Genomic DNA, 23,551 nt, shown 5'->3' with positions numbered 1-23,551 from the left:
TGTAGTACGTTATTTATTCAATCTCGCTAGATCTGTTTATTCAATCTGCTCACCAAGAATAATGGTTCAGTGACCAGTGCATCAAAATATTGCATCAATTACTCTCTGAAATAAAAACGGCAACATGATTCATCATGCAACATTTTGGGGACATTTTATATTTTTTAAAATTATTTATTTTTTACTTCTATCCTATCTTGTTTGAGGTGTGGGACAATTGTCCCCATTGATTTATTTCAAACACAGCAACACACATACTCAGTACATGACTGATGGACATTTTATATAGCAAAAGGATAGCGTCTTTATTTGCCGCTCACCAGAGGTGCTTAATGCTGCATGACAGCTCTATTTTACTGCTGATTTCAACATCATTGCAGCTCAGTGCTCTGGCAGTATGAGTGAACCCATTGTCATATTTAATCTGCTCTTTTTCACATGATATTTGGCTTAATATTGTTCGTGCCCATGCAGTGTTACTGTGAAATTTTGACTGTGATCTTTTGCTGGATATATGTGTAAACGGTAAATTGGGTATAGACTGAGGCATACTTTCTCTTCCTTCTCCAATCTTAATCCAGTGGCTACTGTAAACTGTGTGTCTGTAAATCTACCTCTGTACATTCTGTGAGTTTAGTTTCATACCTAATCTGTCAGTCTTATAAATAAAATGTGTATGTGTACAATCTAAAAATAAACATCAGTGGTTGATAACGTCATCAGGAAGCACCATTTCATTTATCAAGCTTGTGAGTGAATTTTTCTGTTCTGACAAACCATTTATTTAACATTTGCATATACACTGAGATACAAGACTACATGAGTGCATTTCATTATTCTGTAGTGAGCTGTTTACTCATAGCATCCAGAATATCACTACTTTCCTGGAACACTCACTTTTTCTAGAACTTAAACTTCCATATTCCATCGCTGACATGTTCCATCATGCCTGACTCATGAGGGAACCTGTCTGGCAATGGATTTAACCAATCTTTCCTCTGTTGTAAATTGTAAATCTGTATGACTGGAGAGACATCATGTGGACAACAACAATATTGCATCAACTCTGATCTACAGAACAAGCTTGGCACAGACGGTCACTCTCTTGCACTGATGTCTGACGCTGTCAGAGGGTCCAGTGGCCACATTTGAGAGGGACGCATGCACGAGTAGGTTGTCCTCAACGAAGCATAGACAGAACAAACTAATGTAACTCCTCCTAGGGTCAAACGAGTAGCAGTCCTATTCCTTCTCATCACAGTTTGTAATTCTGGATATGCCGCACGTCCGGTAAGATTACTTATTTTCAGACTCTTAAAATGATTCACGAGAACACTATTTGTACACTCATGACCTCAAATACTCTCTGGTCTACATATGTCTGCTAATGTCAGATCCAAATATGTGATCCTATCTGTTAATGATCAAACAAGTGGAATTTGGTTTACCACTCATGTAATGCCTGTTGAATATGACTACTTTGTCGATAACTGATAATGAGGTGCTCATGTGTCTGACTGTATAAATATATATTTTCACAGGAAGTCTCTTTTTGGCAGATGGCTCAGTGTTCAGTTTGAATTCATTATCAAAAATGAAGCGTTTATCATCCTGACATGAAGTTATATTATAATAGCAAAGGTCCCTTGATTGGTGCCATAGAAAGTGATAGTGTTTTCTTTGTGACTTACAAGCAGGTAGCAGGACATGAGGCTAGTTAGACTCTGCTAATAGGCCTCTAATTCAATTATCTGGGGATCTGCCTGGAAAGCTTATAAGTTCATTCAACGTAGAGCATACTGTGTTGCTAGTCAGACTAAGGCAACACAATTTCTCCTTGGGTGCAGAGTTAAGTATGTAGTCACCAAGGTGCAAGTGGTTTGAATGCTGAGGATATAGCTTTTTAAAACTTTTTCCAGATTATTCTAAATTGTGTTACATAGTTTCCCCCACAATTCCTTTTTAAGGTTTTGGAACGATATGTCCTACTGTTGGGGTGTTTGTTTGCTTAGCATTGTTTTGTGATTGGAGCGCTTATACCATATGTTCAAAACAAAGAGGCTCAATGACTCAGTCGGCATCAATCCACCCCTCATTTCCTCAGCTGCATCCTGCATTTTAACAAAGGGTCAAGAAAAAGATGCATGACCCAGAGAGGATCTCAGTTTCCTTTTCTGGTTCCTGGGGAGAGGATTGTGTAGTACAGAGATTACCGTCTCTATGCAGGTTATTTAGACAACACCTTAGATGTATATGTGGAGACTAGATATATAGAGTAATGTCCAGTTTGATCATTTATAATCTGCCTATTAAAGAGGTAATCATTTTCTCTGGATGTATTTGACTCTCCTCTCCTCTTGTTGCAGGTGCAGTACAGGAAAGGGTCTGATTCACACACTTCTCATAGGAACTCCCCGTTTCCTCAGCTCTTACATTCTACCAAAATGAAGCATTCGTCAAATTCTTTAATTAAATGAATGAAGAAAAGTCCTGTCCCAATGGAATACTGACAATATCCTGGCTTGGTGTTGACTGTTGAAATATGCTCCCACGTGAGATTAAGACAGGAAAACAACACAGTTACACAGATGGCCTAAATTGATAAACAAAAGTACAGTCTTTATCCTAACCTGTTATACGACTGCTCCAAGATGGCAAACCCCAGCTCACTCTTGGTCACTGATGGGACAGTGCAGAGGCAGGCTGAAGAGGATCGATATATCCTCTATGGCGTGGCTGAAGTGGATGCGTGTGAGTTGGGGTTCCCTAGGAAGTATGACCTCATCCCATCCATCGTCTGCTCAGTATGCTTTCTGTTCGGCCTCATCTACTGCTTTTTTGGTAAGTTCCTGGCCTGTAATAGAGGACAGTTGGAACTTGCACATGTGTACTCTCAAGACATACACATTAAAGATATGATAGGCATATCTGCAATTAACTACAGCATTAACACAAAACAGTCCAATGCTCCACTGTAGATACATCATTATTTAATTCCCAGTTCAAATCAAATGTAATTATTAAGCCCTTCTTACATCAGCTGATATCTCAAAGTGCTGTACAGAAACCCAGCCTAAAACCCTAAACAGCAAGCAATGCAGGTGTAGAAGCATGGTGGCTAGGAAAAACTCCCTAGAAAGGCCAGAACCTTTCAGTTGACATTTAACAAAGTGAAACTATTTCATCAGCTCACTTTGAGTCTATTGATGATATGCCCTACCTATACTGTACCCTTACAGTAAACACAGGAGGGCCAAGTGTCTGGGCTGGGCCAGCCCGGGGTATAAAGTGGATAACGTCCAGGGTAGGCTAGGAGAGAGAGGCAGATGGGCCACCTGGTTCTGCTGCATTCCTCTGCGAGAGAGTTGGAGAACAGCCACCTGGGATAATTCAGGTAGCCTCCTGGCCTGGTCCAAATCCATTAAACCCAACAGATGCACTCGCTGTGAATGTTGTCTGATAATAGACACGTTTAGATTGTCTTAAGCAGACTATGCCTCATGTGAAGTTAACTATATCTCTCAAATATTCTGCAAACTGTACAGTTTACCAAAGACAAAATCTAGTCTACAAATGACTTTTTATGAATAAATCCCAACTCAGTCAAACCTAGTACACTTAAAGGACAATTACGCCACTTTTCACCCTCATATTCTTCATCTCCAGCACCATACCTGTGTGTACACATGTGAAAATGCTTAGTTTCTATGATCTGTGGTTAAAAAGACAAAAAGGTCCTAAAAAATACGTCTTTGTATCAATGATTTTCAAAACCTGCAACAAGTTTCTAGCCAGAGGGAGGGTATTTTCTTGCTCCACATCACCACGAATCTCAGAGTTTGAAAATCACAGTTTTTTAAATGTTTTAACTTTCGATGATGTCATAGTATAGCACTTTTTTACATTTTTTTTTAGAAATCCGTTGTTTTCACATATGCAGACAATAATATTGTGCTGGAGATAATGAAAATTAGGTTAAAAAGTGGTGGAGTTGCTCTTTAAGTACACTTTGCTTCCTTCTCCATCTTTCTTACTTAACATCCCTCCACTTATCTCTCTTTCTTTAGGATACCGCTGCTTTAAGATGGTCATGTTTCTGTCAGGCTTCATGTTTGGGTCTGCACTAGTCAGCATGTTGTACCACAAGGAGCCTGTGCTGGACACCCAATTGACTACAGAGACCAAAGCAGGCATCCTCCTGGGACTGGCTGTGCTCTGTGGCCTGGTGACTATGCTGGTACAGACTGTGGGGTTCATCATTACTGGCCTACATCTGGGGAGTCTGCTCACCCTTGCCAACCTACTGGTTGTCGGACAGTTTTACAGACTTACCCCCCTATGGGCGCCTCTCAGTGCCCTCCTGGCCACGAGCACCTTTTGTGCCATTCTCACACTGCAGTGGCAGAAACTATTCACTGTGCTCTCCACGGCTGCAGTCGGTGCCGCTGTGGTGATGGCGTGTGTGGACTTCTTCGTAGAGACGTCGCTGCTGGCTGGCCATGCGTACGACATCCTGTCTCAGGTTCCCCCTCGTTCCCTCTGCTGGTACAGCTGGGTTATAACAGGCGTATGTCCTCTATTCAGTCTGATGGGAGTGCTGGTGCAATGGATGCTCACTGCCAAAGGAGTGTCCCACAGAGAAAGTGAGTGGCAGTTTCATAAAAAACATGGAATGCTTTCTTCCTCGGTCATCACTACTTCATTTGATACTTAGGTTACACTTAACATGTAAACAGACTACAACATAATTCTCTCTTTTCTGTCCTATGCTAATTTACATTTAACACCCCCAAGTACCTGTCAGTGGCCGACAAAGACAGGTCCAACTGATGCGAATCAGACAGAGAGATGCCCAGAGACGACCCCAGCAGGGCACTTACCGCCATCGCAAGCCTCCAATCCTAAAGCGCTATGCTGGGGACGTCCTGGCCCCAGTGAGTTTCTTCACTCCTAATGGGCATGAACGAGCTTGATTAAAACATTTATTTCAAAATGTTTATGCACTTAGCTAATATATATCATTGTGTGTCACCAATGTCAATTATTTTCTATCATCCTAGACCTAGAGAATCAATGTCATTCTTTCCTTACCACTTTGCCTTCCAGAGTTACATCCAGAGCCTTCGTGACCGCCAGATGGGTACAGTCTCCTCTACCAGTAGCATCATCAGCAACAGCACAGTCAACCACACCATGATTGACTTTGAGACAGGCTCTATGGTGCCCCTGACTGCCTCCTCCCTAGACCCTATATACTGAGGGACGACCACCAAATACTAGGCATCCCCTCCCAGTTCCACTTAGGTGCCCAATATCTCTCTCTAGAAGACCATTCATAGACTGTTTTTTGAGACGACAGAATGATTATTGAGACAAAATTCAAAAGACTAAATCAATCTGTTGTTTTGTTTATTATTGACAGTCTTAAGGTATCAGACAGTCAATCGTAATATAACACATTGATCCTTCTTCCAATAAGTCAAATAGCTTAATTTTAGTCAGTTTGCTAATATACATTTTTGTGAAGACATCCATTGTTAGTTTTATGCAGTGTACAAGGGGGGAATTATACATTTAGGGATTTACATACATTTTACATACTTTACACAAGAGATAGAGTACATAAAACATGTTTGTAACTCTTGTCTTATCAAAATAAATCAAATCCTTAAATGTTACTATATTTCACCTCAGCGTGTTAGGTGATTCGTTGGCTAGGCTATACGGTATGAAAGTCCTGCCTACTTCCTGGATTGTGTCACACTGTTTTTGAATGGCCTTCAAGATTATATCATTTAATTTATGAAAACGGTAAATTAAAATAAATGTCATATTATATTCGTATTCGTGGATTTACTTCTACAGGGAAATTAATCTATGAATATAATTGTACATATACAGTTGAAGTCAGAAGTTTACATACACTTAGGTTGGAATCATTAAAACTCGTTTTTCAACCACTCCACAAATTTCTTGTTAACAAACTATAGTTTTGGCAAGTCGGTTAGGACATCTACTTTGTGCATGACACAAGTCATTTTTCCAACAATTGTTTACAGACTAATTATTTAACTTATAACTCAATGATCACAATTCCAGTGGGTCAGAAGTTTACATACACTAAGTTGACTGTGCCTTTAAACAGCTTGGAAAATTCCAAAAAATTATGTCACGGCTTTAGAAGCTTCTGATGGGCTAATTAACAAAATTTGAGAAAATTGGAGGTGTACCTGTGGATGTATTTCAAGGCCTACCTTCAAACTCAGTGCCTCTTTGCTTGACATCATGGGAAAATCTAAAGAAATCAGCCAAGACCTCAGAAATATAATTGTAGACCTCCACAAGTCTGGTTCATTCTTGGGAGCAATTTCCAAACGCCTGAAGGTACCACGTTCATCTGTACAAACAATAGTACACAAGTATTAACACCATGGGGCCACGCAGCCGTCATACCGCTCAGGAAGGAGATGTGTTCTGTCTCCTAGAGATGAGCATACTTTGGTGAGAAAAGTGCAAATCAATCTCAGAACAACAGCAAAGGACCTTGTGAAGATGCTGCAGGAAACAGGTACAAACGTATCTATATCCACAGTAAAACAAGTCCTATATCGACATAACCTGAAAGGCCACTCAGCAAGGAAGAAGCCACTGCTCCAAACCACCATAAAAAATCCAGACTACAGTTTGCAACTGCACATGGGGACAAAGATCGTACTTTTTGGAGAAGCTTGGTCACAAATGGGTCTTCCAAAAGGACAATGACCCCAGGCATTCTTCCAAAGTTGTGGAACAACAAAGGACAACAAAGTCAAGGTATTGGAGTGGCCATCACAAAGCCCTGATCTCATCCTATAGAAAATGTGTGGGCAGATCTGACAATGGGTGTGTGAGCAAGGAGGCCTACAAACCTGACTTGGTTACACCAGCTCTGTCAGGAGGAATGGGCCAAAATTCACCCAACTTATTGTGGGAAGCTTGTGGAAGGCTTCCCAAAACGTTTGACCCAGGTTAAACAATTTAAAGGCAATGCTACCAAATACTAATTCAAATCAAGTTTATTTTATATAGCCCTTCGTACATCAGCTAATATCTCGAAGTGCTGTACAGAAACCCAGCCTAATTGAGTGTATGTAAACTTCTGACCAACTGGGAATGTGATGAAAGAAATAAAAGCTGAAATAAATCATTCTCTCTACTATTATTCTGACATTTCACATTCTTAAAGTAAAGTGGTGGTCCTAACTGACCTAAGACATGGAATTTCTACTAGGACTAAATGTCAGGAATTGTGAAAAACTGAGTTTAAATGTATTTGGCTAAGGTGTATGTAAACTTCCAACTTCAACTGTATCTTAAACGGCCGCATTTTCATGAATTTGACAATGTAATCTTGAAGGCCATTCAAAAACGGTGGGACATGATCCAGGAAGTAGGCGGGACTTTCATACCGTAGTGATATTGGAGTGACAATTTGGTTCTGGAGGCTGACGTCTTACTTTAGAAATGGAGAGAAAAGGGCCAGGGCAAACTGCAACGCATTGTCCGGTCTTAACAGCTTCTTCCCCCATGCTGTGGCCCTCATCAACCGGCCATCGGGCTCATAGGGATTAAGTGACTTTGCATTGCACCGATTACTACACCTTGTCACCAATGACCTCAAATACTAATCTGCACTATGTACAACATTGTATACATTTGCCACGGCATCATCCCTCGCTCTGCTTATATAGATATATCCCCTCTGTAAATGATACATATCCACTGTAATCAGCCTATGCACCAAAGTTTAATGTTTTATGTTTACTGCTCCGATATTGTATATTCTGTATGATGTTTATGTGGACTAGTGTCTGTATTCTGTTTGTATATTGTCTATCACTGGCAGCACCTTCTCACTAAGGCAAATGATTATAGGTGTGTGTAAATGTACTTGGTGAATAAAGGTGAGTTTGAAATAAAACACCACTGATCTCTAAAGGCCTATTTATCACATTGCATCCATTTTTCACTCGTTCTGAGAGGGTAGCCCTTATCCACAACTTGGTTGTTGTTGATGCGCCAGTACTGGTTCCCTTTGAAAATGTATATATGGCCGTTTGTCCATGTGAAGGCTGCATCCAGGTTGTAGGGTACCCCAGAGAAGAGATGTGATATCGGTTTGGGATACGTCCTGGAGTCCGTTGCCCCAGCTTCATCCCACTGCCAATACTGAGAACCCTTTGGGATAGAATGAAGTGTAACTATTATCTGGTTGTCACACTCATTCTGAAATGGTTTAGATTAGAGAGTATGTTACATGTTCACACATTAGCCAAAACCATTGTTGGTTTGTTCCTTACTTTGAAGAAGATCACTTTGTTGTTCCGGTTGAAGTAAAAGGCTGAATCAACATTAGAAGGAATGCTGGCCAAGTGTTTCGGAAAGCCAACGTCAAGTTTGAATCTGGTATACCTCCACACTTTGTCTCCTGAATTAAGAATATGAGTGACACATGAAAACTACAATAATGAGAGAAATTAAAGAACTGAAACAGGGACAGTGTAGCCTGCTCCAAGATCTGTGTGTGATGTCTTGCCGACTCCTATGGTAGGTTTGGTAAATAATGACAACGAAGTTGGCAAGACAGCACAAACTGATATGGGACATGGCTAGGGACAGAGTGATGCAGGGTGAAAGGTTTACCTTTCAGGAAGTAGGACTTGTTAGTCCTCTGAGAGTACACAGCTGCATTGAGGCTCCCTGGCAGATCCTTCCACAGCACAGAGATCAGGATGGGTGTGTTGTAGCCAGTAGTGTCAGACACTGTCCAAACATACTGACCGCTGAAGACATATGTCTTGCGAAAAGGACCTGGGTGGTCGATAAATATTAGACAAACACTTGTAGATACTGTATATCTGAATGAAAGCGCTTTGCTAATTTGCAGTTTCATATAGAGTTTACATAGTTTTTTGTACGGCAATAATTGGGACTAAATCTTTACAACACCTACCTAACATAATTGCATCTATGCTACTCTTGCAAAGATGTGGTGAACCTGCCTCTTGGGATGAATCATTTGGCTTTCTGGATACTGTTGGACGATTGCCTGGCTTCCCTAAAGGAGAACAGAAAAGACAAATGTTTCAAACACAAAACATTTTTGTCATTTAGCAGACACTCTCATCCAGAGCAACTTACATTAGTGAGTGCAAACATTATCGTACTGGTCCCCAATGGGAATCAAACCCCCAACCCTGGCATTGCAAGCACCAATCTCTACGGGACATAGCTTGTTGAATCTGTCTTTATCCTCTACATACAACATCCACAGGAAATCAAAGTCTGACGATGGAATAATTCTATGGCTTATTAGATATTGATCACATACTCTGTCTGTCTTAACTCAATAAAATAAATGATGATCCATCCCCCACCATAGAGAGCTTGTATTCCATGAATGTCATCAGGATGTAGTTTGAAGTTGGCACGGTAACCAGAGTAGACAGGTCCCATCAGAGCCTTGTGGTTCTGAGAGTGACCCAGGCCAAGGGCGTGACCAATCTCATGGGCTGCTACAATCCTCAGGTTACGGCCAGAGGTCGTACCCTCTGTCCACTGCTCGTCTTCGTCAAAATGCACAATGCCTGATTCAGGGTTATCTGCGTGGGCAAGCACTCCCCCTAATAACAGAGGATGTTTTCAGAAAGGTAAACATATAAACTCAGCACCAAAAAAAAAAACATCCCTTTTTCGGGACCCTGTCTTTCAAAGATAATTCGTAAAAATCCAAACAACTTCACAAATCTTAATTGTAAAGGGTTTAAACACTGTTAACCATGCTTGTTAAATGAACCATAAACACTTAATGAACATGCACCTGTGGAACGGTCGTTAAGACACTAACGGCTTACAGACGGTAGGCAATTAAGGTAACAGTTATGAAAACTTAGGACACTAAAGAGGCCTTTCTACGGACTCTGAAAAACACCAATAGAAAGATGCCCAGGGTCCCTGCTCATCTGCATGAACGTGCCTTAGGTATGCTTAAAGGAGGCATGAGGACTGCAGATGTGGACAGGGCAATAAATCGCAATGTCTGTACTGTGAGACGCCTAAGACAGCGCTACAGGGAGACAGGACGGACAGCTGATCGTCCTCGCAGTGGCAGACCACGTGTAACACACCTGCACAGGATAGGTACATCCGAACATAAACACCTGCGAGACAGGTACAGGATGGCAACAACAACCCCCCCTGAGCTACACCAGGAACGGACAATCCCTCCATCAGTGCTCAGACTGTCCACAATAGACTGAGAGAGGCTGGACTGAGGGCTTGTAGGCCTGTTGTAAGGCAGGTCCTCACCAGACATCACAGGCAACAACGTCACCTATGGGCACAAACCCACCATCGCTGGACCAGACAGGACTGGCAAAAAGTGCTCTTCACTGACAAGTTGCGGTTTTGTCTCACCAGGGTTGATGGTCGGATTCGCGTTTATCGTCGAAGGAATGATCGTTACACCGATGCCTGTACTCTGGAGCGGGATCAATTTGGAGGTGGATGGTCCGTCATGGTCTAGGGCGGTGTGTCACAGGAGGAAGACATCCTCCTCCCTCATGTGGTACCCTTCCTGCAGGCTCATCCTGACATAACCCTCCAGCATGACAATGCCACCAGCCATACTGCTTGTTCTGTGCGTGATTTCCTGCAAGACAGGAATGTCAGTGTTCTGCCATGGCCAGCGAAGAGCCAGGATCTCAATCCAATTGAGCACGTCTGGGACCTGTTGGATCGGAGGGCAAGGGCTAGGGCCATTCCCCGCAGAAATGTCCGGGAACTTGCAGGTGCCTTGGTGGAAGAGTGGGGTAACATCTCACAGCAAGAACTGGCAAATATGGTGCAGTCTGTGAGGAGATGCACTGCAGTACTTTATGCAGCTGGTGGCAACACCAGATACTGACTGGTTCTTTTGATTTTGACCCCCCCTTTGTTCAGGGACACATTATTCAATTTCTGTTAGTCACATGTCTGTGGAATTTGTTCAGTTAACGTCTTAGTTGTTGAATCTTGTTATGTTCATACAAATATTTACACATGTTAAGTTTGCTGAAAATAAAAGCAGTTGACAGTGAGAGGACGTTTCTTTTTTTGCTGAGTTTATCACATTCAGAGGCATATACAGAACCAGTTAAAAGTTTGGACACACCTACTCATTCATGGGGTTTTCTTTATTTTTACTATTTTCTACCTTGTAGAATAATAGTGAAGACATCAAAACTATGAAATAACATTTGGAATCGTGTAGTAAACAAAAAAGTGTTAAACAAATCAAAATAAATGAGATTCTTCAAAGTAGCCACCCTTTGCCTTGATGACAGCTTTGAACACTCTTGGCATTCTCTCAACCAGTTTCACCTGGAGTGCTTTTCCAACAGTCTTGAAGGAGTTCCCACATATGCTGAGCACTTGTTGGCTGCTTTTCCTTCACTCTGCAGTCCAACTCATCCCAAACCATCTCAATTGGGTTGAGGTCGGGTGATTTTGGAGGCCAGGTTATCTGATGCAGCACTCCATCACTCGCCTTCTTGGTCAAATAGCCCTTACACAACCTGGAGGTGTGTTGGGTCATTGTCCTGTTGAAAAACAAATGATAGTACCACTAAGAGCAAACCATATGGGATGGCATATCGCTGCAGAATGCTGTGGTAGCCATGCTGGTTAAGTGTGCCTTGAATTTTAAATAAATCACAGACAGTGTCACCAGCAATGCACCCCCACATCTCCTCCTCCATGCTTCACGGGGAGAACCACGCATATGGAGATCATTCGTTCACCTACTCTGCGTCTCACAAAGACACGGCAGATGGAACCAAAAATCTCAAATTTGGACTCATCAGACCAAAGGACAGATTTCCACCGGTCTATTGTCAATTGCTCGTGTTTCTTGGCCCAAGCAAGTCTCTAATTCTTATTGGGGTCCTTTGGTAGTGGATTCTTTGCAGCAATTTGACCATGAAGGCCTGATTCTCATAGTCTCCTCTGAACAGTCGATGTTGAGATGTGTCTGTTACTTGAGCTCTGTGAAGCATTTATTTGGGCTGCAATTTCTGAGGCTGCTAACTCTAATGAACGTGTCCTCTGCAGCAGAGGTAACTCGGGGTCTTCCTTTCCTGTGGCGGTCCTCATGAGAGCCAGTTTCATCATAGCGCTTAATGGTTTTTGCGACTGCACTTGAAGAAACTTTCAAAGTCCTTGACATTTTCCTGATTGACTGAACTTCATGTCTTAAATTAATGATGGACTGTTGTTTCCCTTTGCTTATTTGAGCTGTTCTTGCTATAATAAGGACTTGGCCATATTTGGGAAAAGACCATCTTCTGTAAACCCCCCCTACCTTGTCACAACACAACTGATGGGCTCACACACACATTAAGGAGGAAAGAAATTCCACAAATTAACTTTTAACAAGGCCCACCTGTTAATTGAAATGCATTCCAGGTGACTACCTCATGAAGCTGGTTGAGAGAATGCCAAGAGCGTGCAAAGCTGTCAAGGCAAAGGGTGGCTACTCTGAAGAAACTCAAATATAAAATATATTTAGATTTTATTTTAACAGTTTGGTTACTACATGATTATATATGTGTTATTTCATAGTTTTGATGTCTTCACTATTATACTACTATGTAGAAAATAGTAAAAATAAAGAAAAACCCTTGAATGAGTACGTGTGTCCAAACCTTTGACTGGTACTGTTGATAATCTACATCAGACAGATCTGAAAAGCTTTCTTTCACACATTCAAACTGCAGTGTGACTATGGAGTACTCTGACTCTCACCTGGTCCATCGAAGGGCACCGGACAAGATCTATCCTTCTTATGAAACGAGATCTTGATGTCTGCTCTTCCTGGAAACAGCACCTCCTGGAAACTCAAGGTTGACACCTCTCTCCAGTACCTAAACGCAGTCTTGAGGGCCGCACGTGTTTTTGCCAGGCCCAAGTCTGGGGTGTAGTTATAGATGCGGTAGGTCAGAATCTTCTTACGCCAAGTAGAACCTATGGAAATAGGCATTAGTAAAATATACTAATTGGAAATAGTTTTATAGCTGAAACATTTAAAGGAAGGCTTTGTTTTTACTCGTAGTTGATTGTGTGGCCATATGTTTGCCTCATCAAGTCAAGATTATGACAATGAAGCCGGAGAATAAATAAAATGACTCACCCATGACTCGATATTTAAGGATTTTGTCATTGAAGGAGTCCTCAATACCACACCGAGGTCGTTTCATCATTTCCAATGTGGCCTCATTGAACGTTCCTGAGATGGCCAAGTTAGTTGCCTTCTGGAATGTTCTAAAGTTATAATGGGTAAGATAAATGTTAATGAGAGACATATGTAGTCATACAATAAGTATAGGTTAGGAGTAAGTTAGCTGAGGGGCAGCCTAAAGAAGAAGAGAAAAGATTGATGTTTGATGGTTACCTCAGTGCCTTTGTGATTTCTTCAGTCTGATACATTTGGCTCTTACTACGGTCCAGTGGGATGTGTAGGTAGCCATAGTTCCTTAAATAGACCTAAGATGTGGCAGACATATCATTAACAGTATTAGTACGTACATGTTTGGTATGAAAACAAATACAGGAGTTGGCTAAAGCACAAACCAGGCTGTTTAGTAAATAACGGATTGTAGCAGTTCTCATTGGTCATCTACTATACAGTATATTCTTACCATGGCTTCCATGATTTCCTCCCTGTTTAAGGCAATGGAGGACACAGTTGTCAGCAAGACAAGAAACAGCATGTACTCCATTTGAAAATCCGTTCTAAGATATTATTTCAAGTACTATATCTCGGTTTCCCTTATTTCTTCAATAAGCCAGTGTGATGAAAATAGTTAAGAACATCTTTACAATTTCAGGTCTCTATCCAAGAAAATAAGATGACATTTTGAGGTAAAGTTAAGCCATTTAGATGATTATTCTAAACCTAGTCCATTTCCATTCTGTTGGTCCCTGTTTTATAATGTTCCCTGGAACTCTGTACTTTATGGATTCATATACAGTTTTTATACCATCGTCTGCCCACTGGGACCCGTTTCCAACCACATAATAAACCATTAGAGGAATGCAGTCTGGGATGACTTTATAACAAATAAATACTCCACTGACAGCAACTCTTGAAGTACACAGCCCACTTACACTCCCAACTATCCCAAAAAATATTCCCTTTAAACTGATTAAATTGTCTCTAAATACACACTCTTGGTAAAGAGCAACACAAAATCATTAAGTCAATATAACTAACAATAACTTTTAAAGGTCTATTTTTGGTCCATTTTAAGGACAACTGAGACAAGGTTACAATACAGATGGTGTCTTCAATACATTTAATATTGCAAAGTTAATGAACAATGTAACATGGTATTGATTCACTACCAGGGAAAGACCGTGTGTGATAGATTTACAAAATGTTTCTTTTAAGTTGCTCGATCAAGATTCTTGTTTCTGTATGACTACGTTTCTCTCCATAAATACCATGTAGTCTGTGAGACAAAAACCTCTTCCTCCTGTAATGTAAATCATGATAATAAAAAAATAAAAAAACTGTCCTATGAGAGAAAAACAACTAACCACATTTCCATTCCGAGACAACCATTACTTAGTATGTTTATATATAAAGAACCATTAACACATCAATGTTACATTTCGTCTTCTCCATGTCACAACAATCCTCCCTATGCCCTGTAATCAGGGGGAGATAGTGTTAGTTGTTTCCACTGAAACCAGTTATGCCTGATTTCACCTGTAGAGGGAGCTATCTATTTAATCTCACAGCAGCATTAAAATATCCTTTCATATGAGTGATGTTATTAATGTTGTAAACCATGAATTGCTTCATTATGTACACAAATTCAAACTGTATTTCAAATCATCCAATTGTTGGGAAAATGTGTATAATTTCAGCGCACAGATGGGTCAACAAAACGGCATTCTCTTGAACATTCTCTCTTCTCTTGTATCTTTAATGCAATAAATAATATTCTATGCAATTCTCCTGACAGATAAAGGTAAAAAAAAACAAAGATAAGAAATGCACAGTAAAAATACTGAGCACAAAAATAAATGCTATTACAACTATGAATGGCCAATAAGTTAATAGCCAATTCAAGCATACGGGATCAGTTCACTTGTTTTAAAAGTACATTTGAAATGAAGAGAAAAAACATGGCTGTCTCATTGTTGTTTGTTCATTGGTTTTGGAGAAAGTGTGGGAAAAGCATGATCAGTTCTTGTCAACAACATAACTTGAGGTGTTAGGTTTATGTACACTTGGTATTCCAAAACCAAAGTTAATGTTGATTGGCTGTCTGATAACACCAAATCTCAGAAAAATGTTCAAGGGAAGCTCATCAATGCAGCTGTAAATATCCATTTCTTGTAGAACTTGGTGTTTGTATTTTCCAACAGTCTAACTTCCACAACTCATCTGCTGCCCTTTTGACAACCTTTTTAATCTCATGAATCCTCTTCAAGCTGCAGCAACTCATCCTGTATGACCTTGGCCCTCCCAAGCTTATCCAGCTGCTCATTTGTAGCTTGCTTGATCTCCCCAGTGTCCAGTTTCTGCTGCAGTTCCTCAACCTGCCTCAACTTCTTTTTCAGGTTCTTGATCTTCTTGGCCTTTTCTGCTGCTGCTCCTGAATGGTCATTAGTAGCTTCAGCTGAGTTAGATGTAGGCATCTCACTGTCACCGCCCTCTGCAATCGCCACATTCTCAACAGCATTGATAAGTGCTTCCACATTGCTATCCGGGCCTTGCAGCTTGCGCTTTTCCTTGCGTTTCATGTTTCGCTTGGCTGTCTTGGAAAGCCCAGCTGTCTCACTCTCTGCAGTGCCGGGAATCCCCTGCTGCTGCTGCCTTGCCTGGGCCTCATCTCCGGGGCTCATACCTGGTGGCAGGTCAGGCTTGCCCTTGAAGAACTTCACAAATTTATTCTCGTAGCTGAAAACAAAGACAGATTCGCAGAGAGGAAAATAGGAAACAGGAAACAACCATTTTACAGCAGAGGCTTCTATCAAAATACATACAAAATTAGTATAAAGGTTGACTTGACAGAGGTCACTGTCAGGTAGAATTACTTACACAGGGACTTCTTCCTGAGGGGTATAACCATCCTTCACTTTCCGAGGCTTTCTCCAGGTTCCATCAGGTCGCTGTGTAGCAGCAATGTATTTCCCTATAACAGGAGGAGCAAACACGAGCAAATATTACAAAGTCACGGAAAACCATACATTTACATTTGAACCAATTAATGTGTTTTGCTCAGCTGGTCAACTCAGGCTTGATAAAACATTGATATGTGTGTGTGTTACAACAATATACAAATAAAATAAAATCAATTCAAACTTTTTTTGCCACATGCGCCAAATACAACAAGTGTAAACTTTACCGTGAAATACTTACTTATAAGCCCTTAACCAACAGTGCAGTTCAAGAAGAACATTTTCCCCAAGTAGACTATTTAGCTAGCTAGCTAATGCATTTCAAATGAGCCATTTGCTGCTGCTACTACTATAGCCCATTCATAGACGGTAATGCTAAACATATACTGTCTAGGGATGTACAAGTTTCCCTTTCAAGACGATTCAATACATGACCAAGATACCTGCGCTCCGATACATTTCAGTTTGATTAGAAGAACGAATTGATGTGATGCACTAACAGTTGTTGCATAAAGTTGTTGTTTAATGAGTGTTTGAGCGTTCAACAACATAATGCCCACAAAGCTCATCACAAAGCTAAGGACCCTGGTACTAAACACCTCCCTCTACAACTGGATCCTGAACTTCCTGATGGGCCGTGCCAAAGTGTTAAGGATAGGCAACAACAAATCTACCACGCTGATCCTCAACACTGGGGTCCCTCAGGGTGCGTGGTTAGTCGCCTCCTGTACTCCCTGTTCAGCCACGACTGCGTGGCCAAGCACGACTCCAACACCATCATTAAGTTTGCTGAAACACAACAGTGGTTGGCTTGATCACCGACGAGACAGCCTACAGCGAGGTCTGAGACCTGGCAGTGTGGTGCCAGTACAACAACCTCTCCTTCAATGTGAGCAAGACAAAGGAGCTGGTCGTGGACTATAGGAAAAGGAAGGCCGAACAGGCCCCCATTAACATCGACGGGGCTGTAGTGGACCGGGTCGAGAGTTTCACGTTTCTTGGTGTCCACATCAACAACAAACTATCATGGTCCAAACACACCAAGAAAGTTGTGAAGATGACATGACAAAACCTTTTCCCCCTCAGGAGACTTAAAGATTTGGAATGGGTCCCCAGATCCTCAAAAGGTTCTACAGCTGCACCATCGAGAGCATCCTGAACAGATGCATTACCACCCGGTATGGCAACTGCTAAGGCATCTGACCATAAGGCGCTACAGAGGGTAGTGCATAAGCCCAGTACATCACTGGGGCCAAACTTCCTGCCACCCAGGACATATATGAACGGTCATTAAGACACTAACAGCTTACAGACGGTGGGCAATAAAGGTCACAGTTATGAAAACTTAGGACACTAAAGAGGCCTTTCTATGGACTCTGAAAAACACCAAAAGAAAGATGCCCAGGGTCCCTGCTCATCTGCGTGAATGTGCCTTAGGAGACATGATGCAATAAGGCATGAGGACTGCAGATGTGGCCAGGGCAATAAATTGCAATGTCTGTACTGTGAGACGCCTAAGACAGCGCTACAGTGAGACAGGAAGGACAGCTGATCGTCCTCGCAGTGGCAGACCACGTGTAACAAAACACCTGCACAGGATCGGTACATCCGAACATAAACACCTGCGAGACAAGTACAGAATGGCAACAACAACTGCCCGAGTTACACCAGGAACGCACAATAACTCCATCAGTGCTCAGACTGTCCTCAATAGGCTGAGAGAGACTGGACTGAGGGTCTGTAGGCCTGTTGTAAGGCAGGTCCTCACCAGACATCACCGGCAACAACGTCGCCTATGGAAACAAACCCACCGTCGCTGGACGAGACAGGACTGGCAAAAAGTGCTCTTCACTGACGAGTCTCGGTTTTGTCTCAGAGGTGATGGTCGGATTCGCGTTTATCGTCGAAGGAATGAGCATTACACCAAGGCCTGTACTCTGGAGAGGGATCGATTTGGAGGTGGAGAGTCTGTCATGGTCTGGGGCGGTGTGTCACAGCATCATCAGACTGAGCTTGTTGTCATTGTAGGCAATCTCAACGCTGTGCGTTACAGGGAAGACATCCTCTTCCCTCATGTGGTACCCTTCCTACAGGTTCATCCTGACATGACCCTCCAGCATGACAATGCCACCAGCCATACTGCTCATTCTGTGCATGATTTCCTGCAAGACAGGAAGACAGGAATGTCGGTGTTCTGCCATGGCCAGCGAAGAGCCCGGATCTCACGTCTGGGACCTGTTGGATCGGAGGGTGAGGGCTAGGGCCATTCCCCCCAGATTGGTGTCCGGGAACTTGCAGGTGCCTTGGTGGGAGAGTGTGGTAACATCTCACAACAAGAACTGGCAAATCTGATGCAGTCCATGAGGAGGAGATGCACTGCAGTACTTAATGCAGCTGGTAGTCATGCCAGATACTGACTGTTACTTTGATTTACTGTTACCCCCCCCCCCCCCCCCCCCCTTTGTTCAGGGACACATTATTCCATTTCTGTTAGTCTGCGGAACTTGTTCAGTTTATGTCTCAGTTGTTGAATCTTGTTATGCTGTTGACAGTGAGAGGACGTTTCTTTTTTTGCTGAGTTTACTAGGCGGTGTCAGAAGAAGGCCCTAAAAAGTCACCCAAGTCATATTGTTCTCTTTGCAACCACACGGCTGTAACGGCAGTCCTCCTCCTCTTCATCTTCGGAAGAGGAGGAGTATTGAGGGAACCAAGGCGCAGCGTAGAGAACAGACATATTTTATTAACGAATTGCGAACTTGATTAAACTAACAAAAACAACAAACGGTGTAGACAGACCTAGACGACGTACTTACATAAAACAAGAAAAAAAACGCACGAATAGGAACATAGGCTACACAAACCGAACAAACCGTAAACAGTCCCGCGTGGTGTAAAGACACAGACACGGAAGACAATCACCCACAACGAACACTGTGACAACGCCTACCTAAATATGACTCTTAATTAGAGGAACGCCAAACACCTGCCTCTAATTAAGAGCCATACCAGGCAACCCAATAAACCAACACAGAAACAGAAAACATAGAATGCCCACCCAAACTCACGTCCTGACCAACTAACACATATAACAAACTAACAGAAAATAGGTCAGGAACGTGACAACGGCAAGCGGTACCGGAGCACCAAGTCTAGGTCCAAAAGGCTCCTTAACAGCTTCTACCCCTAAGCCATAAGACTGCTGAACAATTAATGAAATGGCCACCCGGACTAAGTACATTGACTGACTGACCCCCCCCCCCCTTTGTTTTTACACTGCTTTTACTCGCTGTTTATTATCCGTGCATAGTCACTTTACAAATTACCTTGACTAAGCTGTATCCCTGCACATTAACTCAGTACCGGTACCCCCTGTATATAGCCTCGTTATTGTTATGTAATTTTCTTGTGTTCATTTTTTTATTTTGTAAATATTTTCTTAACTCTATTTCTTGAACTGCACTGTTGGTTAAAGGCTCGTAGGAAAGCATTTCACGGTAAGGTCTACCTACATCTGTTGTATTCGGCACAAGTGACAAATAAAATTTTATTTAAACAATTATTTTCCATTCCAAATTCAAATCTGCTGGCGATGGAGCTCATGAGCTGGGCCTCTGAGCTGGATCTGTCTGAGCTGACTCTCTCTCTCTCTGTGTGTGTGTGTGTGTGTGTGTGTGTGTGTGTGTGTGTGTGTGTGTGTGTGTGTGTGTGTGTGTGTGTGTGTGTGTGTGTGTGTGTGTGTGTGTGTGTGTGTGTGTGTGTGTGTGTGGTATATGCCTATGGTGTAAATTTTACAGATAAAAAAATATATATGGCACAACTTTGGATTTCACCCATGTCATAATATAATATAGCACAACTTTGGATTTCACCCATGTCATAATATAATGGTTTAGACCTCTTAAATTCAACTCTGGGCCTCAAAGCCAGTTCCACTGCCTTTTTAATTGTTCCCCTCTAATCAGCGACTGATTTAGACCTGGGACACTAGATGTGTGCAATTAATTATCAGGTAGGAATCACGCGAGCTATAGACACAGGGATAGTGGTTGGAAGAGCGAGCTTGTTTGAAATTGAAAAGCGTAGCGTAGCGGTAGCTTTTAATAAAGAATAACATCAAGACGAAGCAGCTGCATTATAAGTGGGATGCACTGTTGAGTGCTACATCCCGAGGGGTTTGTGCTGATTGTACGGGGATTGTGACAGCCGGTTAAATGGCGTCCCTTGAGAAAGCAAGAACAAGATGTATGTCAGAAGAAGTGCAGTGGATGGAAAAAGAGAGGCAGAGGAGGTCTAAGAGAAAGAGGGACGAAGAAGGTGAGCTTGAGTCGGTTAAAAATGGCGGAAATATATAAGTTATCCTGTACGAGCTTTATTGCCGAATACATTACGTTGTTACAGGTGTCAAGATTATGGGCATGTGGCAGCAGTGTGTAGGAGGGAGGTTCCTAAGTGTGAGAAGTGTGCAGAAGGGCATGAGACAAAGGAATGTGTACCATTGGGGAAAGTAGGGGTATGTGTTAATTGTAGGGGTGCTCATGGGGCTGGGATCAGAAATGTCCCGTGCGAGAGAGGCAGTTTGAGGTTTCCAGGGTTAGAGTAGTGCAGAAGTTGTCATATGCTGAGGCAGTGAAGAAAGTAGAGGAAGATGGCTCAAGGGGGAGGTATCCTGAGAGGAATGGTGTGAGTAGTAGATCTGTACCAGTACAGAATAGGCCAACAAGTGATCTATGTTTCAGTAAGATTGGATTTTTAGCGTTTATAGCAATGGTTATCAACTGTACTGCAGGGATGGAACGTAAGCCGCAGAAAATAGAGGTCATGGTGACAGCTGCAGATTGGTATTTGGGTGTGTGACTTGTCATCAGAAGAGTTACAGGGTGTGTTAAGTGGTGATGTCCCATCCTTTCAGGTTCTTGGCATGAGGTAAGACTAAATGGATTGAAATAGTGGAGTAGGGTGGTGTTATTTGTATTTGTTTAGTTGTGAATGTAGTAATAGATGGTAGGGTATGCTTATTTATGTATTTATTCAAGCAAAGTCTAAGGGAGTTGTACTCCAGTCTAGTAGGTTGCGATAACGCAACATATTGGATGCCAACCGCCGTTAAACCTCATCAACGAAGAAGAATTATCAGGTCGAACAGAAAACCAGCAGGCTCCGGACCTCGTAGGGTAAGAGTTGAGTACAAATGGTTTAGACCATTTGGAAGTTGACACTCTTCTCCTGCTTCAACCATGCAGTGCTAGTAGTAAAAGCGATCGCTGTCTTTTGTTGTCCTTGATGTCTTTTGTTTTTTTGCATTGTTGTTTTCCGTTTTCTTGTGTCTTTCTCTTTTGTTCATTTTGTTGGATGTTGGTGCATGGGGGGGGGGGGGCTAAGCTCTTGGGGAACTGTGGGGGGGATATTGAAGGGCTGGTGGGAGATCTGTTAACGTGCCCTTAAGCAGGGTGTTGACCCTGGTTGCTTCTGTGTGTCGCTCTGGATGGGAGGCTGTTAGATGACTAATGTGATGTAGTTGTTGAGCGGCTTCACTGCAAGTATATTGTATGTTTAAAATTAACGTGTTTTTTTTTACAAAACTAAAATACATATATATGTTTTAATCCCTTGGCTATGAATTGTGAAACGTCTAGAGGTCCTCGAGGAGAAGTTTGAAAACCGCTTGACTACACTCATTAACAGTAAATTATTAGGCTACTGTAGTCTGATAAATCAGGCTGTAGTACACAATTAATTTGCTACGTTGCGGAACGCCTGAAACGTACAAAATCGTGTAAATGTTACTTACAAGAAACGTTGAATAAAATTACATTTGAACTTACTCTACTGGTTGTTTGTGCGGTTTGTCTTTCAGCTGCTCGAAATTTGAGAAATTATCCACGGAAAGTATTATTTACCAGACTTTTTAGAGAGCCAGTGATTAACGTTCTATGGTTCGGTTTGGCACCAAGGTAAAGTTAGTTTTATATTGAATATTCGGTTATTCGTTAATAGCTATTGCACAAAGCGTGCCATGGTGACAATGAAAATTGCATATTTTGAACAAGGGGAAGATGGAAAACAATCCACACTTCATTCGATTTATTTTAAAGACTGAAACCCGAAAATTAAAATGTACAGACAAAAAATGTGTGGATTGTTCGCCATCCTGCCTGATTCAGAATTTTATTTAACATTCTGACTTGTAAGGGACATTTACACAATTTTGCACACATGTTTCAGGCTGTATATGCCAATTGTGTATGCAAGCCTGATTAATCAGACTAGGGCTACTAATACTACTAGTTAGGTACTTTTGCGCCCTAGTTTGGCTAAGCTAGCCAACAGAATGTGCCCCATATAGCTAACGTAAGATAGTTAAGACATAGCTATTAACTAGACATTATTTAGTAGTAACGTTGGCTACGCTAGTTATCTGGTAGCTAGCTAACTACGTTAATTAATCAACAATGCAGTTTTAACTAGTGTGTTTGTTGGCTAGCTAACTGGTTAGCCAGCATGCTTGGACAATTTGTTCGCGCCATAACTCGAGCGTTGCTGGGTTACTGTTCTGGGGAAGCGACCTAAAGACAAACGGGTTAGTAATTCTAAACTGTATTTATTCTCACACTCCACCAATATTAGTTGTAATTTAAATCAGCCTTACCAGATTCATCTTCAACATAGGGGGTTGCCATTTGAGCCATTTTGCTCAAAGCTCTATTTCCGTTGGCTGGTAGAAATGACAGGAAGTGATGTCTTCCTAGCTGCCCAAAAAAAGATACCAGAATTTAGTCCAATCGACGTAAACTCAATATGGTGTGTGTGCAAGTAGAAAAAAACATGTGAATTCACCTTACTTAGAGAAACACCAATGCCATCCTCCTCTCGTTCATGTTGATGAAACGGTCTATCACTCTGTCATACAATACACACTTGTATTTGTTGTTGTACTATGATACCTGGCTAAAATACTTGCTCTCTAGCCTAACTTCCTGTCATGGGCAACACCAGCTAGTTAACATAAGCCTTCTACATATTGAACTTCAATCTTCTCTGGCCAGTGGCACAATGTATGAGTTAAAGGTTGGATCCGAATCACCTTTATAATCATTGGTAATACGGAGAATTCACAAGGCTGCCGGCCCAGACGACATCCCAAGCTGTGTCGTCAGAGCACTGCACACTGCCCTATCCCATCTGGACAAAAATAATACATATGTAAGAATTAATGAACTACAGCTCAGCCTTCAACACCATAGTGCCCTCCAAGCTCATCACTAAGCTCTGGGCCCTAGTTCTGAACCCCGCCCTGTGCAACTGGGTCCTGGACTTCCTGACGGGCCCCAGGTGGTGAAAGTAG

General features: G+C 42.0%; 3 protein-coding genes across 3 annotated transcripts; 1 reads left to right on the top strand and 2 right to left on the bottom strand.

Moving 5' to 3' along the window:
• The first annotated feature begins 1,106 nt into the window (after nt 1–1,106).
• On the top strand, nt 1,107–7,965 carry LOC129860723 (transmembrane protein 198-like). The gene is made up of 5 exons (XM_055931410.1): nt 1,107–1,290; nt 2,367–2,841; nt 4,068–4,643; nt 4,795–4,934; nt 5,107–7,965. Exons 2-5 carry the CDS (start codon nt 2,652–2,654, stop codon nt 5,257–5,259), a joined length of 1,059 nt encoding a protein of 352 aa, XP_055787385.1. The 5' UTR covers nt 1,107–1,290; nt 2,367–2,651; the 3' UTR covers nt 5,260–7,965.
• LOC129860722 (matrix metalloproteinase-19-like) lies at nt 5,393–14,261 on the bottom strand. Its single transcript, XM_055931409.1, has 9 exons — nt 13,716–14,261; nt 13,469–13,560; nt 13,208–13,338; nt 12,823–13,041; nt 9,417–9,662; nt 8,993–9,097; nt 8,683–8,850; nt 8,340–8,467; nt 5,393–8,217 (listed from the first exon to the last, which is right to left on the bottom strand). Exons 1-9 carry the CDS (start codon nt 13,794–13,796, stop codon nt 7,981–7,983), a joined length of 1,407 nt encoding a protein of 468 aa, XP_055787384.1. The 5' UTR covers nt 13,797–14,261; the 3' UTR covers nt 5,393–7,980.
• Nucleotides 14,262–14,358: 97 nt separating this feature from the next.
• LOC129860724 (partner of Y14 and mago B) lies at nt 14,359–22,960 on the bottom strand. The gene is made up of 3 exons (XM_055931411.1): nt 22,856–22,960; nt 16,130–16,223; nt 14,359–15,988 (listed from the first exon to the last, which is right to left on the bottom strand). Exons 1-3 carry the CDS (start codon nt 22,893–22,895, stop codon nt 15,502–15,504), a joined length of 621 nt encoding a protein of 206 aa, XP_055787386.1. The 5' UTR covers nt 22,896–22,960; the 3' UTR covers nt 14,359–15,501.
• Between the last annotated feature and the right edge of the window lie 591 nt (nt 22,961–23,551).

Source organism: Salvelinus fontinalis, chromosome 8 (genome assembly GCF_029448725.1).
Source record: "Salvelinus fontinalis isolate EN_2023a chromosome 8, ASM2944872v1, whole genome shotgun sequence".
NCBI classification, from domain to species: domain Eukaryota; kingdom Metazoa; phylum Chordata; class Actinopteri; order Salmoniformes; family Salmonidae; genus Salvelinus; species Salvelinus fontinalis.
The sequence above is the reverse complement of the archived record's forward strand: the minus strand, read 5'-3'. Positions and strand labels throughout refer to the sequence as shown.